Below are 22919 nucleotides of genomic sequence, written 5' to 3' on the forward strand. Positions count from 1 at the left end.
TTTTTATTTTATTTTATTTTATTTTGTATATGAGTACACTGTAGCTGTCTTCTAACACACCAGAAGAGGACATCAGATCTCATTACAGATGGTTGTGAGCCACCATGGGGTTGCTGGGATTTGAACTCAGGACCTCTGGAAGAGCAGTCGGTGCTCTTAACCACTGAGCCATCTCTCCAGCACCCTCCTTATGTATTTCAAATAATAGTTTTTTGGTTTTGCTTTTTGAGACAAGGCTTCCTCTGTAGCTCTGGCTGGCTGTCCTAGAGCTCACACTGTAGACAAGACTGACCTCCACCTGGCTCTCTACCTCCCAAGTGCTGGGATGGGATTAAAGGCATGTATGTGCCTAGATTCAGAATATTAGTTTCTAATTCTTACTAAGTTTGGGGAAGCAATTTGAAAATTTTGTGATAATACTAATTCCTTTGGTCTTAATGTGTAGGCTCTTCATTACATGTTGTTGGTGTCTGAAGTGGAAGAAACTGAAATTTTTAAAATCTGTCTTGAGTACTGGAATCACTTGGCAGCTGAGCTCTACAGAGAGAGTCCATTTTCTACATCTGCTTCTCCATTGTTATCTGGAAGTCAGCACTTTGATATTCCTCCTCGGAGACAGCTGTACTTGACCGTGTTATCCAAGGTAATGATGAACTAACCGGTGGTGAGCGCTCTCCAGCCTTACTATAGCTTTGATGCCTAAAGTGTTGGGAAGAGAACTTGAGAGGTTTTCCAGTTGTCAAGAATGTTTTAGAAGGATGTTTTTTAAGCTAACATCCTTGCATCATTTGGATTTACTAAAGTGTATGTTGTTCATTGGCTATCCCCGATCTAGTCATTCAATAAAACATGAAGTCTATAGATTAGAAGTTGACTGTTTATTGATAGGATCAAAAACACAGATCAAACGGGGTGATGACCTTTAATACTAGCACTCAGGAGGCAGAGGATGTGGATCTCGAGTTTGAGAACAACCAAGGCTATCCAGAAAAACCAAAAGAGTAAATTTTGAGATTAGAAAGCCTTCCCACTGCTGAGATTACAGACTTGCATCACAGAACCAAGCATTTTGCAATTGAAAGTGTAGGTAGGTCTTAATTAGTTGAGACTGACCTTGACCTCTTGGTCTTCGTGGATCTGCCTCCCAGGTTTTCACCAGCGTGTATGGCTGGCTATGCCTTAATTGAAAGTTTTATTTCCAACTTGGTAGCCAGTCTTAGCCTCTAAATAGGGGAGGGATCCACAGTCCTGTTGACCTATATTTGATGTGGCTTCTAAATGTCTTAACACAGTTCCTTTACTGGTTTATTGATCAATAGGTTCGTTTATTGATGGTTAGTCGCATGGCTAAACCAGAGGAGGTACTGGTTGTAGAAAATGATCAGGGAGAAGTTGTAAGAGAGTTCATGAAGGATACTGATTCCATAAATTTGTATAAGAATATGAGAGAAACATTAGGTAAGTAAATAAATGACAATTTTTATACTTTTTTGCCATATTTGTGAAAAGTAAATGTTTGGTCCAAGTTCTACATTTACCTGACTCCTTTAGAAACCATATGCTTACCAGTATGCTCTTAAACCTTAGCAGAAAAAATTTTGTTTTCATGTGAAACATCTGCATTTTTCTCTTGGTTTTTGTAGTTTATCTTACCCATCTGGATTATGTAGATACGGAAATAATAATGACTAAGAAACTTCAAAATCAAGTGAATGGTACAGAATGGTCATGGAAAAATTTGAATACACTGTGCTGGGCAATAGGCTCCATCAGTGGGGCGATGCACGAGGAGGATGAGAAGCGGTTCCTTGTCACTGTTATCAAGGACCTCTTAGGATTATGTGAGCAGAAGAGAGGCAAGGATAATAAAGCCATCATTGCATCGAATATCATGTACATAGTAGGCCAGTACCCACGGTTTCTGAGAGCACACTGGAAATTTTTGAAGACAGTAGTAAACAAGCTTTTCGAATTCATGCATGGTAAGTCTCACCTAATAAACTCATGGTATCTAATTTTACTTTTTATTTGTTATGTTGAACCAAAAGTGAATGAATGAATGTTTTTACTTTGCCAGAAACCCATGATGGAGTCCAGGACATGGCTTGTGACACATTTATTAAAATAGCTCAAAAATGCCGTAGACATTTTGTTCAGGTTCAAGTTGGAGAAGTAATGCCGTTTATTGATGAGATTTTAAACAACATAAATACTATAATTTGTGATCTTCAGCCTCAGCAGGTATACATGTCATATCATAGTGCTTATTATTAAACGTGTGTGAGCTTTTGCTTGTGTGTGTGCATGCATGTACACCTCCTATTTCACTGGTGCATGAAGAAGCTGGGAAGAGGGCATCAGAGACCATGGAGCTGGAGTTACAACCTTGACCACGGTGTGGGTGATTGGGCTTAAACCTGTGTTCCTGGCTCTGCAGCCAGTCCTCCTAAGTGCCAAGTCCCTGCCCAGTCCTTTGTGGTTTATAGAAGTGATGTGCTCATGGGTCATGGGTGGAGGGCAGCCTAGCACTTCACAGTGGGCACTGCTCTTGTAGAGAGGACTTGGGTTCCCAGCATCCAGATTTAATTACTCCTGTAATTCAGGGTTTGAAGTTCTCCATTGTCATCTTCCGGTCTCTTCAGGCATGTACACTTATGCACACATAGCTCCCCATTCCCACATGCATCCACACGGTCAAAGCTACAGAAACAGGCTCAAAATCGGGAAAATAAGTATTAATACAGTAAGTCTGTCATTCGGTTACATGTATTCCGTTATTTGGGTGCGTGAGAGCATGGAAATAAAAGTGTTTGCCTTTAAAAACAGGTTCATACCTTTTATGAAGCAGTGGGGTACATGATTGGTGCACAGACAGACCAGACAGTTCAAGAGCATTTGATAGAAAAATACATGCTACTCCCTAATCAAGTATGGGACAGTATAATTCAACAGGCAACCAAAGTAAGTTTTCTGTTTTTATTTTTTATGTTTTGGTTGGTTTTGTTTCTTTCTCTGTATGTGTTCATTTTCTTTAGTTTTTTGGGGGTTTTCTTTTGAGGTCTAATGTTTAAACTTTAGCCTCAACACTGAAATGTACACTTCAAATATTTTATTAATAAAATTATAATGTGTTCATTTATATGAGAGTGTCCACTGCACACATGGAAACTAGAGGATAACTTTGGGTGTTGGGCCTTACATCGAACAGTTTTGGGGACGGTCTCAAGCCTGTGACTTCTGGAAGGTCCTGGGAGAGCATTATTCTGAGCCCATCTTTACCATTGCTCTTGGGTATCTGAGGCTTATGTGACAGGCCCTTAATCCAAGCCAATTCCCTAATGTTTGCGTGCTGTCATGCGAGTCTAACCATTGAAACAGTACAAACGTCAGGTGTGGCAGTGCATGCGTATGATCTTAGCACTTAGAAATAGAGCAGGAGTAGAAGTTCAAAGTCATCCTGGACAACATAACAGGTTGGAGGCCACCTGAGACCTAGAAAGACTCTGTCAAAATAAGAAAGACAGAAGAAAAATTTTGTTTTGTGTAGTTTATGGTATTTGAGAGAGTTTACTGCGGGGATCTAGGTGCCCTGGAGAGATCTAGGTGCCAACATGGCTGATTTGAGAATATTCTCTGTTTTAATCTTAGGTGAGACTATTTCCATTTTTAGTGTAGGTTTTAGATAGTTGAGCTTAAGGTGATAGGGATTAAGCTTAGGGCCTGGTGTTTATAAAAACTTCTAGCACTGAACTGAAACCCTTGGCCTTTGTCTTTTGAGATTACAAATATAATGTTTCCAGTAAATGAGACTGTTTCATTGTGGTGGTTTCAGAATGTGGATATCCTGAAAGACCCCGAGACAGTCAAGCAGCTGGGGAGCATACTAAAAACTAATGTGAGAGCCTGCAAGGCTGTTGGCCACCCCTTTGTGATTCAGCTGGGGAGGATTTACTTAGACATGCTCAATGTGTACAAGTGCCTCAGTGAAAACATTTCTGCAGCCATTCAAGCTAACGGTGAGTGATTCCGTCCTCTTGAGGAAGATAGAATGCTGAGTAACGATTATCTGGTGTTGTTTTGGGGTTTGGTTTTGTTTTTTGTTTTTTGTTTTTTTTTGTTTTGTTTTGTTTTGTTTTGTTTTCTTTCTCACTGACTTCTGCACTTTTCATACTCATGTAAACCTGCTGTCTGGGGTGTCAGAAGGCCTTAATTAAGACCCTTTCTCCACAGTTGTTTGCTTACCCCAATTAAGATTAGTCTTGCCTACAAGTATTGTAGAATTGACAGAGTGACTGCTTTGCAAAATGCCAAAGCTGTGTGTGTTTGATCTTGACTGTTTGGTGGCCCACACTTGAGAATTCTACGTTCCATTAATATTCCAGCCTTTCTTTTGGAGGTTTAGCTCTTTGAATCGTCAGTAGAATGATAACATTTGAAGTAGACCTGACTTTGCATACTATTAACTTATTTGATTTCTTTAGGTGAGATGGTTACAAAGCAACCACTGATTAGAAGTATGCGAACAGTAAAAAGGGAAACTTTAAAGTTAATATCTGGTTGGGTGAGCCGTTCCAATGATCCTCAGATGGTAAGATTTTTGTTTTGTTTTTCTTTTCACCAATATGCCATATCTACATGTATTTTACTTAAGTAAAAGATAGATATCTGTGTTTAAGGTTATTTGGTACTGGTATTTTTGGGGTCCTTTTATGGTTAACAGAGAAGCAATTTAGCTTTTTGAAGAAATTTCTTTTTGCTACAGAAGATGATAATAGATAAGAATGGGTTATTTGGGGTTATAGAGATATGCTCAAAGGTAGATTGCAGGGTTGGTAAAATAAAAACTTAGATGGTAAAAGGTCAATAGAAATCGTGTTTTGTACTAGGTCACAAGGAAATCCAGGCCATATGGTTCATAAGTTAATATGGCGGCCTTGAGGTAAGAAGAGAAAAGGTTGCAGATTAAGGCTTTGAATCATCTTAACCCCCTCATTGATCTTGAGCTTTATTGACTTAAAACTACATAAAAAGAAAAAACCACTATAACAGATTCTTACATCTAAGCCTCAAAGCAGCACCAAAATTGGGAGGATCCTGCCCTCTTCACTCTTGGTGTGTGGTATAGCTCTGAGCCCAGGCAGTGGGTGAAGGAGTTTGTCTGCCACATCACACGGGGCCCACACGGAGGAAGGAAAATCAACTCCCACAGATTAATCTCTCCAGCTCATGTGCACACTGTCTGTCATCCATGGATTTGTGCATCTGTGTGCACATAAGAAAAGCCTGATGTGTATTTGCGCCTTTGTATCTTGGATGACTAACATTTGTTGTCTGAGTTCTCTGTTATAGATAAGTAAAGCAGCATCTGCTCAGGCGTGAGTCCTTCCCTGTGTCCTTGTCACAATGAGCGCCATCCCATCCCCCTCGCCTTTAAGTTTAAGAGTGTTATTTTGCCACTTGGCATAGCACGGGGAGGATTTGCCAAAGGAGGCAGATCTGGAGAGTCGGCAGTCAGAGGCCAGCCTGAGTTACACGTTTCAGATGGTGGAGGAACAGCACACTTATTTGGGATGCAGGGTCAGGTTGATCTATAGAGCGAGTTCTGTGACAGCTCAGGCTACACAAGAGTGGGGGAGGTGTGGGGTTTTTGCTTTGTCTTTTGGGTTTTTTGTTTTGTTTTGTTTTTTAATCCATTGAAGATTTTATGCTGAGAATGGCAAAGTCTGCCTGAAACAGCTTTTCAAGTAAAGGCGGTGTGAAGTAGGTGAGCGGGTGGTCACTCACTGCACTAGCATAGGTGAGGAGAGCTATGCTGTGCTCCCGGGTTGGACGGCTGTTCCTCTGCAAGAAGTTCTTGGCCTTGTGCTTGGGGAAGTTATCAAAAAGCGCTCTTGTCTATCTATCGCTGCTGTGTGTGATGTGAACAAATAGCCTGTGTGTGCTTCTCCTTTTGATGTTGGACGGTTCTGAGGATTCGTGGGTCAGCCCTAACTCTGATAACAATCGTAAGGAATGACTTTAATGTACAAATAGTGATTAGTCAAGAAATCACTTGAAACCTTGCCCTTGTGACAGTGTCTCATATGGTCTGGGATTTGCTATGGCAGTCCAGCTACCTGTTGTCTGTTTGTTTTAATTTGTTTTTTAAGGATTATCTGTGTATGTGCAGAAGAGGTCACATACCCTAGATGTAGAGTTATAGGTTGTATGGGTACAGAGAACCATTCACTGTACCTGGCTTTGGCCTGTTACACGAGCCAGTCCTCCTGCATCGGCTTCTTCATAGCGCTGGCCGCAGAATATTCTTGGATTTTATTTGCCCCACTCTATAGAGCATACTAAGAAATGTGGTCTTGTAGTGTTTTGGATGTAGCCAATTTAGAGCTCCTGACTACTGAATGTGTATGAAGGTGGTGTTTGGCACACATCTCTCATCACAGCCCCATGGAACTAGCAGGATGAATGCCGTGGGTTTGGGTATAACCTAGCTACATAATGAGAAGCATTGAAATACTTAAATTATCCTGTATCTGTGCCCATTGTTAATGTTTACTGATTCCTGTTGTTAAATATTTTTAGCATGCTGTCTATCTCATCAGATAATCTGAATGACCTTAGAGATCGGGCTGGCCTGCATTGCTTACATTACAAAGGACTTTTTCTCCCCCCAACAGGTAGCTGAAAACTTTGTTCCTCCTCTGTTGGATGCGGTTCTTATTGATTACCAGAGAAATGTTCCAGCTGCTAGAGAGCCAGAAGTGCTCAGTACTATGGCCATTATTGTCAACAAGCTCGGTGGACATATAACAGCTGAAATACCTCAGATTTTTGATGCAGTTTTTGAGTGCACATTGAATATGATAAATAAGGTAGGTGATTTGTGATCTTAGTATATAATGGAGGATTTTATAGCATGTTCTCCACGCATATAAATGGCATTTTTTTTAAGAGTTTAAAAGTCCTAGAATTAAGTATTATATTTGAAGTACAAGTAGTAGTTGTCATCCTAATAGCAAACTCATGACAAAAAGAAATACTAAAAACTGGTCATGGGCACACCTAAGAGTACTTGAAGCGTGGGTGGATGGATCTTTGAATAGCCATGGCTGTCCTGGAACTCACTCTGTAGACACAGCTGGATTAGAACTCAGATCTGCCTACCTCTAGGATTAAGGGTGAGCCCTACGAACTCCAGACTAGTAAAGAGTTAAGTAATCAAATAATCAAAAACTAAAAAACACAGCTGGGATTTTGACATAAAACACATACATATAACAGCTTGCTATATACCTTGGCCACCTTGGTCTACAAAAGAAAGGGAGGGGTGGGGATTATTAAGTCTGGGCTGAAGCTATGGTACAGTTTTTAAAACTTGGGGGACACCAGATGCTCTGTTGGTTTTACTGGTTTCAAGATGTAGCAGGATAAAATCGGGTAGTAATAATGTTTTTAAAAGGTCTTCCAGGGCTGGAGAGATGGCTCAACAGGTTAAGAGTACTGACTGCTCTTCCAGAGATCCTGAGTTCAATTCCCAGCAACCACATGGTGGCTCACAACCATCTGTAATGGGATCTGATGCCCTCTTCTGGTGTGTCTGAAGATAGCTACACTGTACTCATATATATCAAATGAATAAATAAGGTTTTTGTTTTGTTTTGTTTTAAGGAAATATAAATAAATCCTATAATTTGGAGTTTCCTTTGGGGGCAGCTTGAAGGTGGACGCGAGTAGAACTGGCTCTTTCTGTCTTTTAATAAACACGGCATTCAGGTGCTCTTTCTTTCTTACTTTAGGATTTTGAAGAGTATCCAGAACACAGAACCAACTTTTTCTTGTTACTTCAAGCTGTCAATTCTCACTGTTTCCCAGCATTCCTTGCTATTCCACCTGCCCAGTTCAAGCTTGTTTTGGATTCTATTATTTGGGCTTTTAAACATACTATGAGGAATGTCGCAGATACAGGTAAATACCTTTAGGTCATTTGGCTGATAAACAGAAATATACACTGAGTTTTACTGTTTGATTTCTGGGGGATATTCAGTTGACAGAGGTAAACCAGGTTTCTAAAATACTGAATCAATTCAATAATGAAAGTGCATTACTTTTAAATTGTGTTAGTCAAGCAGCATTATGAACATGTGGTGGGGACATGTTAATCATCCTCCATGGAGCTCATTCTGTGCATGTTCTTCGTCCACTAGCCCTTAGTAGCCATTTCATAAAAACTAGCTTGGTCTTAGAACTGTTGATTTTCTTCTCTTTTTTTGTTTCTCTGCGTAGCCCAGGCCTTCCAAGTACTGGGATTAGAAGTGTGTCACTATACCCGGTGTTTGTGTGTGGTAGTTTGTTTATTAATTCTCAACACCCCAGCCCACCCCCACTTCATCTCTGCCTGTGAGTGCAGTTGTGTGCTGTGGTACATGTACAAGTCTTAAGTGTGCCTACTGCTGTTTCTGGGAACCTAGGTCTGATTTCTAACATCCATCTGCATAATGACCCAACTCCTGGTAACTGGTTCCAGAGTATCTGTGGTCTCTTCTGGCCTCCACAGACATAAGACACAGTGGTGGATGTGGGTATGGGTAGTAGTAGACAGACAGACAGACAGTATAAACAATCATACACATAAGCTGAAAGGCAGGATCTCTTAACTCTTTACTAACTGCAACTGTTTCCTGGGCATTTTGGGTGGCTTCTCTGGGAGCCTGTGTACCTCTCTTAGGGAATCCGACTGTGTGAACACACGCGAAGGATTGCATAGTGGTAAGGTTGGTTTTTATTATAAGCTGTTTGAATCTTCAAGAGGAAGTTATGTGAAACAGTTCTATGTTAAAAATGACCTAAATTTTAGGGTAGGAGAATGTCACTGAACAAAGCAGTTTTATGGCTAATTCATCTTAATCCTGCTTACTGTGTAAGCAATGGTTAGTTTCTTTCCTAGCACTGTGACTCTTTAATGCAGTTCCTCATATTGTAAACACAGCCATAGATATTTTCAGTGCTGCTTCATAACTGTGATCTTGCTTACTTTTATGAACTGTACTGTAAACATCCAGTGTCGTAGGCTGACTGTATGGAAGGGCTATCCCGCACCTTTGCTATCACGGACAGAGAGCCATTGTCCATGAGTGCTGTCTTTACTCCGCGCTCCTACCTGGGGCCCGTGCATAGTGTGAGGCCTGATGTCTGTTGGTGCCAGGAATCAGTTCTTTACAGGAGCAACAAGCGCTGTAAACTGCTGAGCCATCCCTCCAGCTCCCATTTCTCTGGACACAGGGTCTCAGGTATTCCAGGCCAGTCTACCAGCTTAGCAACCACATCTCTAATTCCTAAGTTCTGGGCGTGCTGGCCGTGCTGGCCGTGCTGGCTGCGCTGCATCTTAGACCTTAGTTACTATCTAAGTATTGTCTGCACATAGTTCTGTGCACCTCCACCATTTACCTGGTACCCACAGAGGCCAGAAAAGGGTTTTGCAGTAATAGATGTCTATGGACCACCTTCTTTGGAAGAACAGCAAGAGCTCCTAACCACTGATACAACTCTAGTGATAATCTGGCTTCTTGTTGGGGCATACAACTCTCTCACTTAAGAAGTAGTTTAAAGGGGCTGGGGATTTAGCTCAGTGGTAGAGTGCTTACCTAGGAAGCGCAAGGCCCTGGGTTCGGTCCCCAGCTCCGAAAAAAAGAACCAAAAAAAAAAAGTAGTTTAAAATGTTTGGTTAAAATAACCCAAATATCAGGTTTGGTCATTCATGCCTTTAATCCTAATCCTGGAGAAGTTGAAGTGGCATAATGATAGGCTTCTAGCATAAGGCCAGCCTCATTTACAGGGCACCACTCTGAGTAAATAAACGGCCTGTCTTTGCTTAGTATCTGACTATGTGCTATGATGCCTTTGGCATACTTTGGAGTCTGTGAGCTCTGTTGCTAATTTAAAATGAATAGAGAGAAGCAAAAAAAAAAATGGGAATGGGGTGAGCTCAGCTGGACAAGGTGGCACCACATACCTTTAATATCAGCACTGGGGGGCACAGCTTGAATTTGAGGCCATCCTGGTCTTACATAATACCCAAGTTTTGGGACTGTCAGGGTTATACTCCAAAAAAAGAAAAAGGAAGGGAAAAAAGAAAATCCAGATTAAATTTGGAACCTGTCGTGGATTAAGAAGTTGCCACAGGGGGCTGGAGAGATGGCTCAGAGGTTAAGAACACTGTCTGCTCTTCCAGAGGTCCTGAGTTCAATTCCCAGCACCCCCATGTTGGCTCGTAACCATCTATAATCAGGTCTGATGCCCGCTTCTGGCCTGCAGGCATACATGCAGGTAGAAAGCTGTATGACGTATACATAATAAATGTTTTTTTTTTTTAAAAGGAAGTTTCCACAAGTGTACATTAGCATTAACTATCATGAGGCGCTCCATATTTAAGTATTTATAGAAGTTTTATATTATCCTCTACAAAGAACAGGCTTTAACCAGCTTTCTGTTGCTGTAAATTACAATATAACTGTGTGTAGCTTGAGATGCTCAGAAGTTAGAAGTAAGTCATTGCGATAGAGTTCCTATCTCAGCAGCTCACAAAGGAAACCCCAGTGCCAAGACCACCTCATGAGCCTGTCTTTTTTTTACACAAATCATAGTTTGTAATGATTTTGTTGTTGTTGTTGTTTTAGGCTTACAGATACTTTTTACACTTTTACAAAATGTTGCACAAGAAGAAGCTGCAGCGCAGAGTTTTTACCAAACGTACTTTTGTGACATTCTTCAGCATATCTTTTCTGTTGTGACAGACACCTCACATACTGCGGGTAAGAGCCGAACGTGACTAACCTCTCATTGCTCTGGTTGTTAGGGTCCGTCTTCGGATTAATCGGTTTGCTCTGTTCAACAGGTCTAACAATGCATGCATCAATTCTCGCATATATGTTTAATTTGGTTGAAGAAGGAAAGATAAGCACACCGCTAAATCCCGGAAGTCCAGTTAGCAACCAGATGTTTATTCAAGACTACGTGGCTAATCTCCTTAAGTCTGCGTTCCCTCACCTACAAGAGTAAATGATTACATTACTATTACCGTATGGGTGGGTTTAGGTGGAGGACCAAGGCAGCCATTCTGATGGAGATTGAGGCAGTTCTAGCTAACTGATAGGGGTGCAGGGGCTGGGATTTGGATTCTTGGGAAGAAAGTAAGAGCTTCTGCCTAATAAGACATCACTGCAGCACATTTTTTTTTTTCTTTTTTTCGAAGCTGGGGACCGAACCCTGCTCTGCCACTGAGCTAAATCCCCAACCCCACCAGGCTTTATTATTGCAAGCACCTTTGCAGGCTGAATATCTAGTTCTCTGTTATTGAAGTTTTTTTAATTTGGTAAATGTACTGGGGATAAGGAAATGGTTCTTAAATGGCACTTTAAATGTTTAGGTTTTAAAGATTAATTTTTGTTTTGATTTGCAGTGCTCAAGTAAAGCTCTTTGTGACAGGACTTTTCAGCTTAAATCAAGATATTCCTGCTTTCAAAGAACATCTAAGGGATTTCTTAGTTCAAATAAAGGTATTTAAGTTTTCTATTTCTTTGTTTTGACTTTTTTGAGACAAGGTTCCTGGCTGACTTAAATGTTGTTTGTGTCCATACATCTGCACTTGGATATGGTGGAGGTCTTCAGGAATGCTGCCTGTGTCCTTTTGAGAGCAGGACTCTAAAGCTCACTCATTTAGGACAGACTCATATTTAGGACAGACTACTCAGCAAGGTCCAGGAGTGCTTTCGTCTCTTTTAAGTCTGGCTTTTTCTTTTTTTTTTTTTTTTATTTTATATGTATGAGTCCTTCAGACACACAAGAAGGCATCAGATCTCATTACAGATGGTTGTGAGCCACCATGTGGGTGCTGGGGATTGAACTGAGAATTTCTGGAAGAGCGGTCAGTGCTCTTACCTACTCTATAGTCCATCTCTTACGTTTTTATAAGTGTGCACATAATTTAGATCATATTCTCGTGCATATAGCAGGCAAACATTCTACTGAGCTACATCCAACCCTTTTCTCCCCCTCACCACCTTATCTTCCCCACCCCCTTTTTTATATAGAATAGAGTTTATTTTGGATCAAAGGAAGGGTAGTTGAGAAGGGAAGGGGGTAGAGGCAAAGGAGGGGGAAAGAGAAGGGAAGAGGAAACACTTGGAGTGAGAGAGAAAGGGGTCTCAGATAGAAAAAAGGGGGTGGAGAGCACTTCTATTTTCTTGTCTCTTGTTTGTCTGTTGCCCTGACTGTCCTGAAGCTCATCATGTTGACTAGACTGGTCCTGAACTCAGCAGTGTCCTCTCAAGTGCTAGGACTATAGACATGCCACTACACTTAACCTTGTTATTTAATAAGCACATTGATGGCCTTTTACTTCTGTTCCTCTTAAGGCAATGTCCATTCACATTTTGGGGAAAGGCTTCACTATTCCTGCTTTTGGTTGTTAGCCATTTTTCCAGTCCTTTGTTGTTTCTGAGACAAGTTCTTAGTGTTGTCTGTGCTTCATGCAAACCTGTGAGTTTAAACAATTCCCACAGCAGTTTCCTGAGTGCTGCGATGTGCTCTGTGCCACCACCACTTGAGTCCTTATCTAACTCAGATAACAAACCCAGAGCTTTGTGCTTTGTACACAAACACTATCCCTCACTTAACTTCTCACGTCCGCTTGCTGAGAATTGATGCCCGATCACGTGTGAAACGCTTTGAAGACCGTGGCTGGCACCGTGTGTTGTTTGAGCTACAATTTCCATGATCGTGCTCCATGTTTTTAAGATTTATTTGCTATTTGTGTATGTGTGTGTATACATACATATGTACATTATATATATATATATATATATATATATATATATATAAACATAAACACTGTAGCCTCAAGCACCTTGACGTCTTACTGTATTTGACGTTTCAATTATCTATATTCACAGGAGTTTGCAGGTGAAGACACATCGGATCTATTTTTGGAAGAGAGAGAAACAGCTCTTCGACAGGCTCAGGAGGAGAAACATAAACTTCAAATGTCTGTACCTGGAATCCTTAACCCACATGAAATCCCAGAAGAAATGTGTGACTAAATCTGAAGTCCCGAAGCCCCGCTAGGCTCTTTTCCCTGTGCAGCGTTTGTCCTGGGAGAGCAGCAGATGGGTTCTCTGTCGACCAAAATGATGCCAATTTGTAAATTAAAATGTCACCTAGTGGCCCTTTTTCTTATGTGTTTTTTGTATAAGAACTTTTCTGTGAAATATCCTTTCATTGTTTAAGCTTTTGTTTTGGTCATCTTTATTTAGTTTGCATGAAGTTGAAAATTAAGGCATTTTTAAACAACTTTTACTTCATGCCCATTTTGAGGCAATGCTGGGGGAAGGCAGCAAGTATGATTTGAGAATATACTTGTAAATTCTAATACAAATTAATTATAAAATTTTTCTTGTAAACAATACAAATTTTAATTAGGGAGCATTTTTTCTAGTCTGTATCTCAGTCTAGAAGGAAATACTGAGTAAAAGCAGTTGCGCTAACGGATTATAGCGCTGCGCTGTCTGGAGTTGGCGCCTCCTGAGCTGAATCGTTGTCTCTGGACTACATGTATTACGGTCTGTGTGTCGAGTTGCAGCAAGATCATGTGCATATCATCCCATTGTAAAGTAACTCCGAAAGTATGGGAACAGTTAGTTATTTTTACACAGTTCTTTTGTTTGTGTGTGTGCGCTGTCGCTTGTCGACAACAGCTTTTTGTTTTCCTCAATGAGGAGTGTTGCTCATTTGTGAGCCTTCATTAACTCAAAGTGAAATGGTTAAAAATATTTATCCTGTTAGAATAGGCTGCATCTTTTTAACAACTCATTAAAAAACAACAACAACGAAAACAAAACTCTGGCTTTTGAGATGACTTATACTAATTCACATTGTTTACCAAGCTGTAGTGCTTTAAGAACACTACTTAAAAGGCAAAATAAACTTGGTTTACATTTATTTTCCCTTCACTGGCTTTAAATTATTTTTAAATTAATGAAGGTGATTTTAAGAATTGCAATATTTTTATCTGGTTTGGTCCTTGTCTTAGAAATAGGATTGCTAGCTGGGAGTGTCGGCTCATGCTTTTATAGCCCAAGCACCAGGGAGGCGGAGACTGGATCTCTGGGTTTGAGGTTACCCTAATCTACATAGAGACTTCCAGTACAGCTAGGGCTACATAATAGAGACTTTCCCCAAAACTCGGCTTCTAAGGTCGTAGGCAAGTTTTAGCGCTTTGTGCCAAAGTCTTAGTCCTGTCAGAGGCAGGGACTGGGCTACACATGGTAAACTCTAGGACAGCCTGTGCTGTGTGTGGAGACCTTGTCTCAAAAGACTAAGCAAAAAAGATAGCACATAAACCTGATGGATACTATTTTAAATCCCTTTGGGGCTTAGGGACCATCGCCGTGGCCCTGGTTAGTGGCTGCATATAGTAGGTTAGCTTTTGATGGAGGTATGAGCATGGTGGCTCGCAAGTTTAATCTTGGCACCCTGGCATCTGAGGCTGTACCTTGGTCATTTGAGTCCCCATAGAAGTTTTTCAGGTAGGTCTTTTTGAGTTGCAGTGTTGGTGCTGAGAATCGAACCTGGATTGGTCCTCTTCAAAATCCAGCACACACTCTCCATCCCTCAGCTCTCTCTCTCCAGTCCTGGGTCTTGTCTTTGCACAGGAGTCTGATGACCATTCAATATCAATCTGACCAGAATATCAAAGTATACTTTTGAAAGTGATGGACTACATACATAGCAAGTTACTGGGCTGCTTAGCGAAATTCTGTCTTAAATAGCAAACCCCTAGAGCACCCAGGAGGATGCTGGTCCCAGCTACTTGGCAAGTCGAGGAGTTTGACCTCAGGAATTCAGTATCACCTGAAATACAGGCAAATCCCTAAAACAGTTTTCACTGGTGCTGATGTTCAAACCCAGGACTTGGCAGTGTGAAGGAGGCAAGTGGTCCCTATTCTTTACACCCATTCCAAGCTTTATTTTTGAGGCAGTGTCTCTAGCTCAGTCTTCCCTCAACACCTACAATATGGGGAGAGTGATTTTGCATGACTTGGTGGGGCTGTAATTATGGACTTACTTAGTGCTGGTGACAGACCCCAGTGCGCTCTCTACACGCTGAGCAGGCATTCTGACTGAAGCCACACCCCCAGCTACCAGGTCAAAATTCCCATGTTTTATGTTTATTACTGTGCATCTCATTGCCATAAGGCTCTGGCAGTCAATTCCCCCATGACCTTTCAGTATTAAGTTTAGTCCTTTGTGGGAAGTTGGAGAGATGGCTCATGGGTTAACACTGGTTTGCTCTTCTAGAGAACGTGTTCAGTTTTCAGTACCTCACAACCTTCTATGACTCCAATTCTAGGAGATCTGATGCCTTCTAGCTTCCCCGGGCACCTGGCACAAAATGTGGTACACTTACATGGGTGCTGTCAAGATATATACATAAATATTAGAAGGAAATACTTGGTAGACCTCATTTTTAAGTTTGATTTTCATACCAAGTAAGGTTGGGGTGGGCATGGTCAGCTGAATTCAAGAAATGGCTCAGTGGGTTTTGGTGTTTGCTACCAAGACTGATGAACTGAGTTTTGACTTGGAATACACAAGTTGGAAGCTCCAGGTTTAATGAGGGTGTGTCTCAAAAAGGAAGGTGGAAGTTGGGCAGTGGTCGCTCATCTATAGTCAGCACTCAGAAGGCAGAGGCAGGAGGACTGCTTAGTTCCAGGACAGTCTGGACTACGCAGAGACTCTGCCTTGAAAACAAAACCAATTCAAAAAAAGGAAGATGGAAAGTTACCAAGGGAAATTGTATCCACTGTTCTGGCGTGCACAGGGTGTGTGCACCAATGGAAGTGTTTCACACAAAACAGCTGGGTTTTTATTCAATGATAGTGTGCCTGCCTCTTCTCCCCTTCCCTTCTTCCTTCTCCCCTTCCTTCTCTTTCTCATCCTCTTCCTCCATCTCCTCCTCCTTTTGTTTTTATTTATTTATTTTTTTTTTTGTTTTTATTTTTGGTTGAGACAGGGTTTCTTTTTTGCCCTGGCTGTCCTGGAACTTGCTCTGTAGACCAAGCTGGCCTCCAACTTAACAGGGACTCCCGAGTGCTGGCATCAAAGGCACGCACCACCACCACCCTGCTACATGCTTGGATGATAGACCTGTGATTACCCATTTTGGCAGATTCCACAGAGATTCAGCAGTCACTGTTCTCTTCCCTTTTATTGCATTGTCTTAAGGTGGGAAGAGAAGTACTATACATTGAGTTACACAAAGACGAAACTACCTTTGCTTTGGGGGAAGGGGTCCAAAGCCCTCTTAACTCCCATTCACTTTCCTTTCTTTTTCCTTCCTGGTAGCTTGAGGCTGCCTAGATCATGAAGGACACAACACCAAAAGAGACTAAGAAGTTCATGACGAACCGTGTGCTTCAGAGGAAGCAAGTGGTCATTGATGTCCTTCATCCTGGCATGGCATCAAAGAGAAATCTGGGAGATGCTGGCAATGATGTTTGTATTTACATTCAGATCCAACTTGAGATCATGCAAAGAATGCACCTAAACACAGACTTGAAAGATACGGTCTTTATCATAAGAAAGATTGCTAGAAAAATGGGGAAAGGTCGAATGGACAAGGTCAGGGTGCTGAAGGCCAAGGTTGGTGCTGGCAAGAAGCAAAAGGATGTCTTTGCTGGTGACTCCTTCTGCTGTGATGGGTTCCTAAGGGGAGGACCAAGCTTGCCTGTGTCTGGGGGGAAAAAAAAGCAAATTTTTGTTAGTGTTACAATGGCTGTCCTGGGAGTAGGAGGAAGAAACTTGTTTTAGGTAGGGTAAAAGTGAAAGAGCTTAGGCCTTTTTTCTCTTTTAGCTAGTGTGATGGCCAGTGTTGGAGTCCATGGCTTTTACTTGAGAAAAATAAACTCCATCTGTTTTAGCCTCTGTGGTGCTAGGGAGGAACCAAAGTCTTTCTAATTGTACCAATGACCTATATTCTCAGCTTATAAATTTAAGTTTTTAACCAGTGCTAGGCAAGCTTATAAGCCATTCCTGAGTGTGTGCTGCGACAGGTCTTTCCTGTGTAGCCCAGGCTTGCCTGTCTCCTGTGCATTGGGAATGGCTTACAATGCAATCAAATTTGTTTCTTAGAGACAGGCTCTAGCTACCAGATAGGCCTGGAATTCTTCAAAAAGTCTTTTCCACCTCCTGAGTCCTGGGTTTACAAGTGTACATCATGATACCTGGCATAAAGTAAAGTGTTTCTTCCCTCCGTCTCTTTCTCTCTCCCTCCCTCTTTAAATTATTTTTATGTGTGTTGGTGGTTTGCCAGCACACATGTCCGTATGTCTGTCCACTTCTTGTGCTTACTCCCTGCAGAGGCCAGAAGAGGATTCTGGATTTTTGTGAGCTGCCACAAGTGTGTATGAGAGTGTGTGTCTGTGTGTGCACGCACATGTGTGTAAACTAAACCTAAGTCCTCTACCAGAGCAATAAGTACCTTTAACTTCTATGTCATCTTTCTAGCACCCCACCTCCTTAAAATTACTGTTGAGGATGGAACCAAGGAGGTCCCCGTTTGAATTTATGTGTGTGGATGTTTTGCCTGTTTATGCACACCATGCATACCTGATTCTCAGTAGATTCAGAGGGGTAGACCAAATCCCCTAGGCCTTGAGCTACAGATGCTTGCTAACACTGCCTGGGCGCTGTGGATCCAGCCCAGGTCCTGTCTAAGAGCAAGCCTTCTGGGCATGGTAGCAAATGAAGCAGAAGCAAGAGGATCTCTGTGATTTTGAGGCTAGCCTGGTCTATACAGTGCGTTGCAGACAACCAGTGCTATTTAGAGAGACCCTGTCTCAAAACAAACAAAAAGCAGGGTTTATTATATAGTCCTGTCTCTGCTTTCTACCTGATGGAATTGCCTAGCAGGAAGCCTTTTCTTTTGAGACAGGGTGTCACGTAGCCAGGCTGGCTTTGAACTCACTACTAAGGATGCTTGGTACTTAGGATTGAACCTAAGGCTTCAATGCATGCTAAGTCAGCATTCTACCAATCAGCAAGCTACACCCTAGGAGGCTATTCTTTTATATGTTAAATTGACTTAATTTTTAAAGATTTATTTATTTCATGTATGTGGGTACACGGTTGCTGTCTTCAGACACACCAGAAGAGGGCATTGGATCCCATTACAGATGTTGTGAGCCACCATGTGGTTGCTGGGAATTGAACTCAGGATCTCTGGAAGAGCAGTCAATGCTCTTTTTTTTTTTTTTTTTCTTTTTTTCTTTTTTCTTTTTTTTGGAGCTGGGGACCGAACCCAGGGCCTTGTGCTTGTTAGGCAAGTGCTCTACCGCTAAGCTAAATCCCCAATCCCCAACCCCGCAATCAATGCTCTTAATCTCTGAGCTTAATCGTGATCTCTCCAGCTTACATTTCTGTCTAATATGAGTGTGTACTACTTGTTTGAGTACATGTACTGTGACTCTTGTGTAAAAGTCAGAGGACAATTCTTGTAAAGTTGGTTTTCTCACTCAACATTTATGCTGGTTTCAGGTCTCACATTTCAGTGGCCAGGATTGTGGGGCAAGTGCCTTGTCACATGGAGCCATCTCAAAGCCATTCTTTATTTTTGCATGTAATTGTTTTCTGGGGAGGAGGAGTATAAGCAATTGAGCACATGAATGCCATGTGGCTGGTGTGGAGGGCCCTGGACAAGCCTTGAGAGTTGTTTCCCTCCTTGGCATGTGAGTTCTGCAGCCACACTCAGGTTTTTAGGCTTGACAAGCACCCTTACCCAGAGCCATCTTTTTTGGCACTGGTCTCCAATATCAATGTTATACTTTGGGTGGAGAGATGGCTCAGTGGTTAAGAGCACCAACTGCTCTTCCAGAGGTCCTGAGTTCAATTTCCAGCAACCACGTGGTGGCTCACAACCATCTGTAAAGAGATCTGATGCCCTCTACTGGTGTATCTGAAGACAGCCACAGTGTGCTTATATATAATAAATGAATAAATCTTAAAAGAAAGAAAGAAAGAAAGAAAAAGTAAGTATGGTGCTTGCCAGCCAATGGTCTGAAGTTCCTGACTCAGGCTGAGCGTAGTGGCTTACAGCTGTCATCCTAACACTTGGAGGCTCAGGAAGGATGACTGCTTTGAGTTGGTATTCTCCACTGAACAACGTGGGATGAGGTTGGTCACTAGTATTTGCCTAGTGTGTGCACAGCTCCACCCCACCTTTGAGCTTCTGGAGCTTGTGAAGGAGCTGGTATTGTGGAACCACAGCCAAAGGATCTCCATGACTCTGGGCAACAAACAGCAGGATATTAGAGAGGAGTCTCGGCAGAGTCCAATACTGATAGTGTAGAGGAAGTCAGAGGCCCCAAACCAGACCGATGATTCATTGCGATGAACATTTGCAAGGACACCTGGTGTGACAAAAGGCTATACTGTGTGACCCGTGTGAAGCTTCCAGTGTCAGCACAACGAATGGCTATATGATGTGGAGGCAGGAAAGACAGAGGAGTGGAAGTGGAGCCAGGTCAGCCACGATGGGGTGAGAAAGGGCTGCAAGTTGATAGAGGAGTAGGTTGTTAGCCAGTAGGGTCTGCAGGATGCCGTGCTACAGCTTGGAGCTTGCTGGGACTCAACCCTCGAACAAGCTGCACATCCGCATGATCGACCTGGCTCTGAACAGCAACAGGAAGTTTGAGATGAAGAATGGGCCTCCTTGAAAGACCTCTATGGTTCATGCTTCTCCCGGAGGCCATGCCCTGGTCAGTGGCCAGAGTTTTGACAGAGGATCAAGTTAGTCCGAGAGGTCCCTGGCACATGCTGATGCTGGAGACCAAGTGGGGTCCATGCTGTTGCCAGAAACTACAGGAAAGCCTAGGATCTGTGCTTGTGCTCCGGATGACTGTGAAGGGCTCGGAAGCCACTCTTGCAGTGTTATTGGTGACTGCAGACCCACAGCGGAGAAAGAGGAACATAAAAGATGGAAACCATCAAGGAGAGCTTAAGTAGAAAGTTGTGATGCGGTGCTGGGGCGTAGCTTTCCACAGTTGATGGTTTGTGTGGGGAGGGGTGCAGGTGGGGATCGGGGTTTGGTGGGTTGCAGGTGGGGAGCCGGGTCTGGCCGCTAAAAGTCTGACGGTGCTGGAGCAAGCAAATGTATGGACAACACAAAATGGTCTTTTCCCCCCCTTTCCTTCTGTTTTTGGGTTTGCGGGGAGGTCATGGGGAGTGGTGGCAGACATGGGAGCACCAAGAGATGAGTGCAATTGGGGTTCATGATGTGAGATTCTCAAATAATCAATAAAAATAGTAGGGGTTGGGGATTTGGCTCAGTGGTAGAGCGCTTGCCTAGCAAGCGCAAGGCCCTGGGTTCAGTCCCCAGCTCCGAAAAAAAGAAAAGAAAAAAAAAAGTTTTAAAATGCAGTAGACCAGACTTGGACTGGGGGCTGTAGATTAGCAGTTTCTTATCTGTATCTGGGAGTGGGGCCTGCCCTGGCATGTGGTCTCCTACCAGAGGTCACCTCCTTAATAAAAAATTATTCTACCTTTGCGAATGGCTCTCAAATGCCTATAGGTCCCCAGATATTGGTGGGATAGTGTGTTCACCCTCTCTTCTGTGCTGACCTCGTCTGGCTGGAACTGTCACAATCCTTGTGAGTTCAAGTGTACAGCTACCCGGTACCTCTGGAGAACAGTCTGTACTTGGTGTTATTTTTCTGCCTCTTACAGTTTTCCTGTCTCCTCTTCCTTAAAGACCCTGCGAGCACTGGGGCAAGGAGTGCGATGTGTACACCCCACTTAGGGCTGAGCAGTCCACAGCCTGTCTTGTTCTCACATTGAGTAGTTGAGCCTCTGTGTTAATTGCCATCTACTGCCAAGAAAAGCTCTGGTCTATGGGAATAGCTGTAAGTCATTAAGGGATTGGCTTAATATTACTGCTACTTAGTAGAGTAATATACTGGGTTTTTACCACACGGTCTTGGCCCTTTAACAGTGGTAGGTATGGGTTCCTACCATGAAACAGGCTTTACATCAGAGGCGGTTTACATCACATGACATACTTTGTCAGGCCAGTTGCAGCCTGCAGGGTTCACAGCTGGGTGAAATCTGAAGGTGACTTCTTTCAATGTTCGTGACACTTTCCAGGACCACGAGAAGCCAGTAGAGGTGAAGCTTCCAAGTAAGTACAGCTTCTTTTCCATCTTCTTCTCTTTTCTTTTTTTCTTGAGACAGGGTTTCTCTGTGTTGGGTTGACCAGGCTGGCCTTGAACTCACAGAAATCTACCTGCTCTTCCCTTAGGTGCTGGGATGTGCTGGGATGCTCATTTTTCGATGATCCCAGTTTGCGGTAGCTTCACAAATAAGAGTTCTTTTCTTTTCTTTTCTTTTTTTTTTTCCGGAGCTGGGGACCGAACCCAGGGCCTTGCGCTTGCTAGGCAAGTGCTCTACCACTGAGCTAAATCCCCAACCCCAAGAGTAGTATTTTCTAACATGTTGAAACTGTGACTTTCAAGTATCTTGTCTATTGATGGTGCTGCAAGAGCACTAAGTGCTTTTAAGCGCGGAGCTGAATCTCCAGCTCACCCATTCTTTTCTTTCCTTTTGGAGACAGGGCCTCTAACTCTACAGCTTGCCGTACTGGATAGTTGTCTCCTCAACCATTGCACTTGAGGGATTTTCCTGCCTAGTTCCCTTTCCTCGCCTCCCTGGGTTACTTACAGGCACCCACTGTCACACTTAACATTATGTGGGTACTGGGGTTCCACTCAAAGCTTACCATGCTGTGCAACAAACACTTTGCTCAGCGAGCCCTCTCCCCAGTCCTACTCTCAGGCAGTGTCATTATACTCAGCCTCCCCACTGCTCCTTTACAGGCTTGTAATGACTGGGGCTCCTGTGCTCTGTAGTCTAAACAGTCACCATTGGCACTTACTAGACACACTTGTTGAACCCTGACGGAGATAATGGAAGAACCATTATCCCTACCGAGAATTCTCCAGATTCTCAGATCACTTGTGTGTTTATATGCGTCCTTGGGAACTGAACTGAGGTGTACACACGCTAAGCAGGCTATCTAACACTCAACTACATCCCGACTCATTTCTTTTTGAGACAGGGTTGTATCATAAGGGTTGAGTGACCTGGAACTCAGCATGTAAACCAGGAGGGTCCGATGTGACAGCCCTGCTTCTGCTTCCCAAGAACCGTAAGGATAGACTGACTACTATAGTGTGTATGCTTTTATTTTTGTCACTAAGCATGTGCTACGGGACTTGTCAGAAACTTTCATTTTCTTCACATAAGCAGCCTAAGGATAGACACTTGGTCAAGCAGATTGATTGATTATTTATTTCATTTGTTTCCATGACAGGGTTTCTCCATGCAGCCCTGGTTGTTCTGAAACTCACTCTATAGACCAGGCTGTCCTAGAACTGGGAAATCTGTCTACCTCTGGCTCTTGAGTGCTAGGATTAAAAGCCTGCATCACCTCTACCTGGTGGTGACCCAGATTTTATTACCCTGTCTATCAATTGTAAGGTTAGGTTTTATCCTATGTGTAACTCCAATGTTCATGGGTGTGTGGGTAAAGTATAGACGTACATAGTGACACCCACCTGTAATTCTGGTTTTCAGAAGGCAGAAGCATGAGGAATTTGAATTCAATGTCAGCATGGGCTAACACAGCAAAAATCCACCTTGAAAATGTACTATTTCGATACTACAAGATGTTTTTATTTTTTTAAATGTATTTCAATCTCTACATCTTCAAAGAGGGCCTTCGTTCAGGATTCAGTATGGGGTCATGCACATAACCTTTCAGACTTTGTTGTCATATCCCTTTGTAAATATCTTAGAAACCAGTGAAGGTATAAGGG

At 42.6% G+C, this 22919-nt stretch overlaps 1 protein-coding gene and 1 pseudogene across 1 annotated transcript in view; both read left to right on the forward strand.

Moving 5' to 3' along the window:
- Xpo1 (exportin 1) overlaps positions 1-13989 on the forward strand; it is a 42256-nt gene extending 28267 nt beyond the window's left edge. The window contains exons 12-24 of the mRNA NM_053490.2: positions 446-643; positions 1320-1458; positions 1644-1982; positions 2078-2241; positions 2827-2961; positions 3833-4016; positions 4482-4588; positions 6675-6869; positions 7794-7962; positions 10671-10805; positions 10889-11048; positions 11453-11549; positions 12945-13989. Of these exons, the coding sequence (NP_445942.1) occupies positions 446-643; positions 1320-1458; positions 1644-1982; positions 2078-2241; positions 2827-2961; positions 3833-4016; positions 4482-4588; positions 6675-6869; positions 7794-7962; positions 10671-10805; positions 10889-11048; positions 11453-11549; positions 12945-13091 (2169 nt within the window). The 3' untranslated portion in view covers positions 13092-13989. The remainder of the gene's footprint in view (positions 1-445; positions 644-1319; positions 1459-1643; positions 1983-2077; positions 2242-2826; positions 2962-3832; positions 4017-4481; positions 4589-6674; positions 6870-7793; positions 7963-10670; positions 10806-10888; positions 11049-11452; positions 11550-12944) is intronic.
- A 2424-nt stretch (positions 13990-16413) lies between these two features.
- Positions 16414-16860, forward strand: LOC134481878 (small ribosomal subunit protein eS24-like; annotated as a pseudogene).
- Positions 16861-22919: the final 6059 nt, after the last annotated feature.

The sequence above is a fragment of the Rattus norvegicus genome, chromosome 14 (genome assembly GCF_036323735.1).
Source record: "Rattus norvegicus strain BN/NHsdMcwi chromosome 14, GRCr8, whole genome shotgun sequence".
NCBI lineage: Eukaryota > Metazoa > Chordata > Mammalia > Rodentia > Muridae > Rattus > Rattus norvegicus.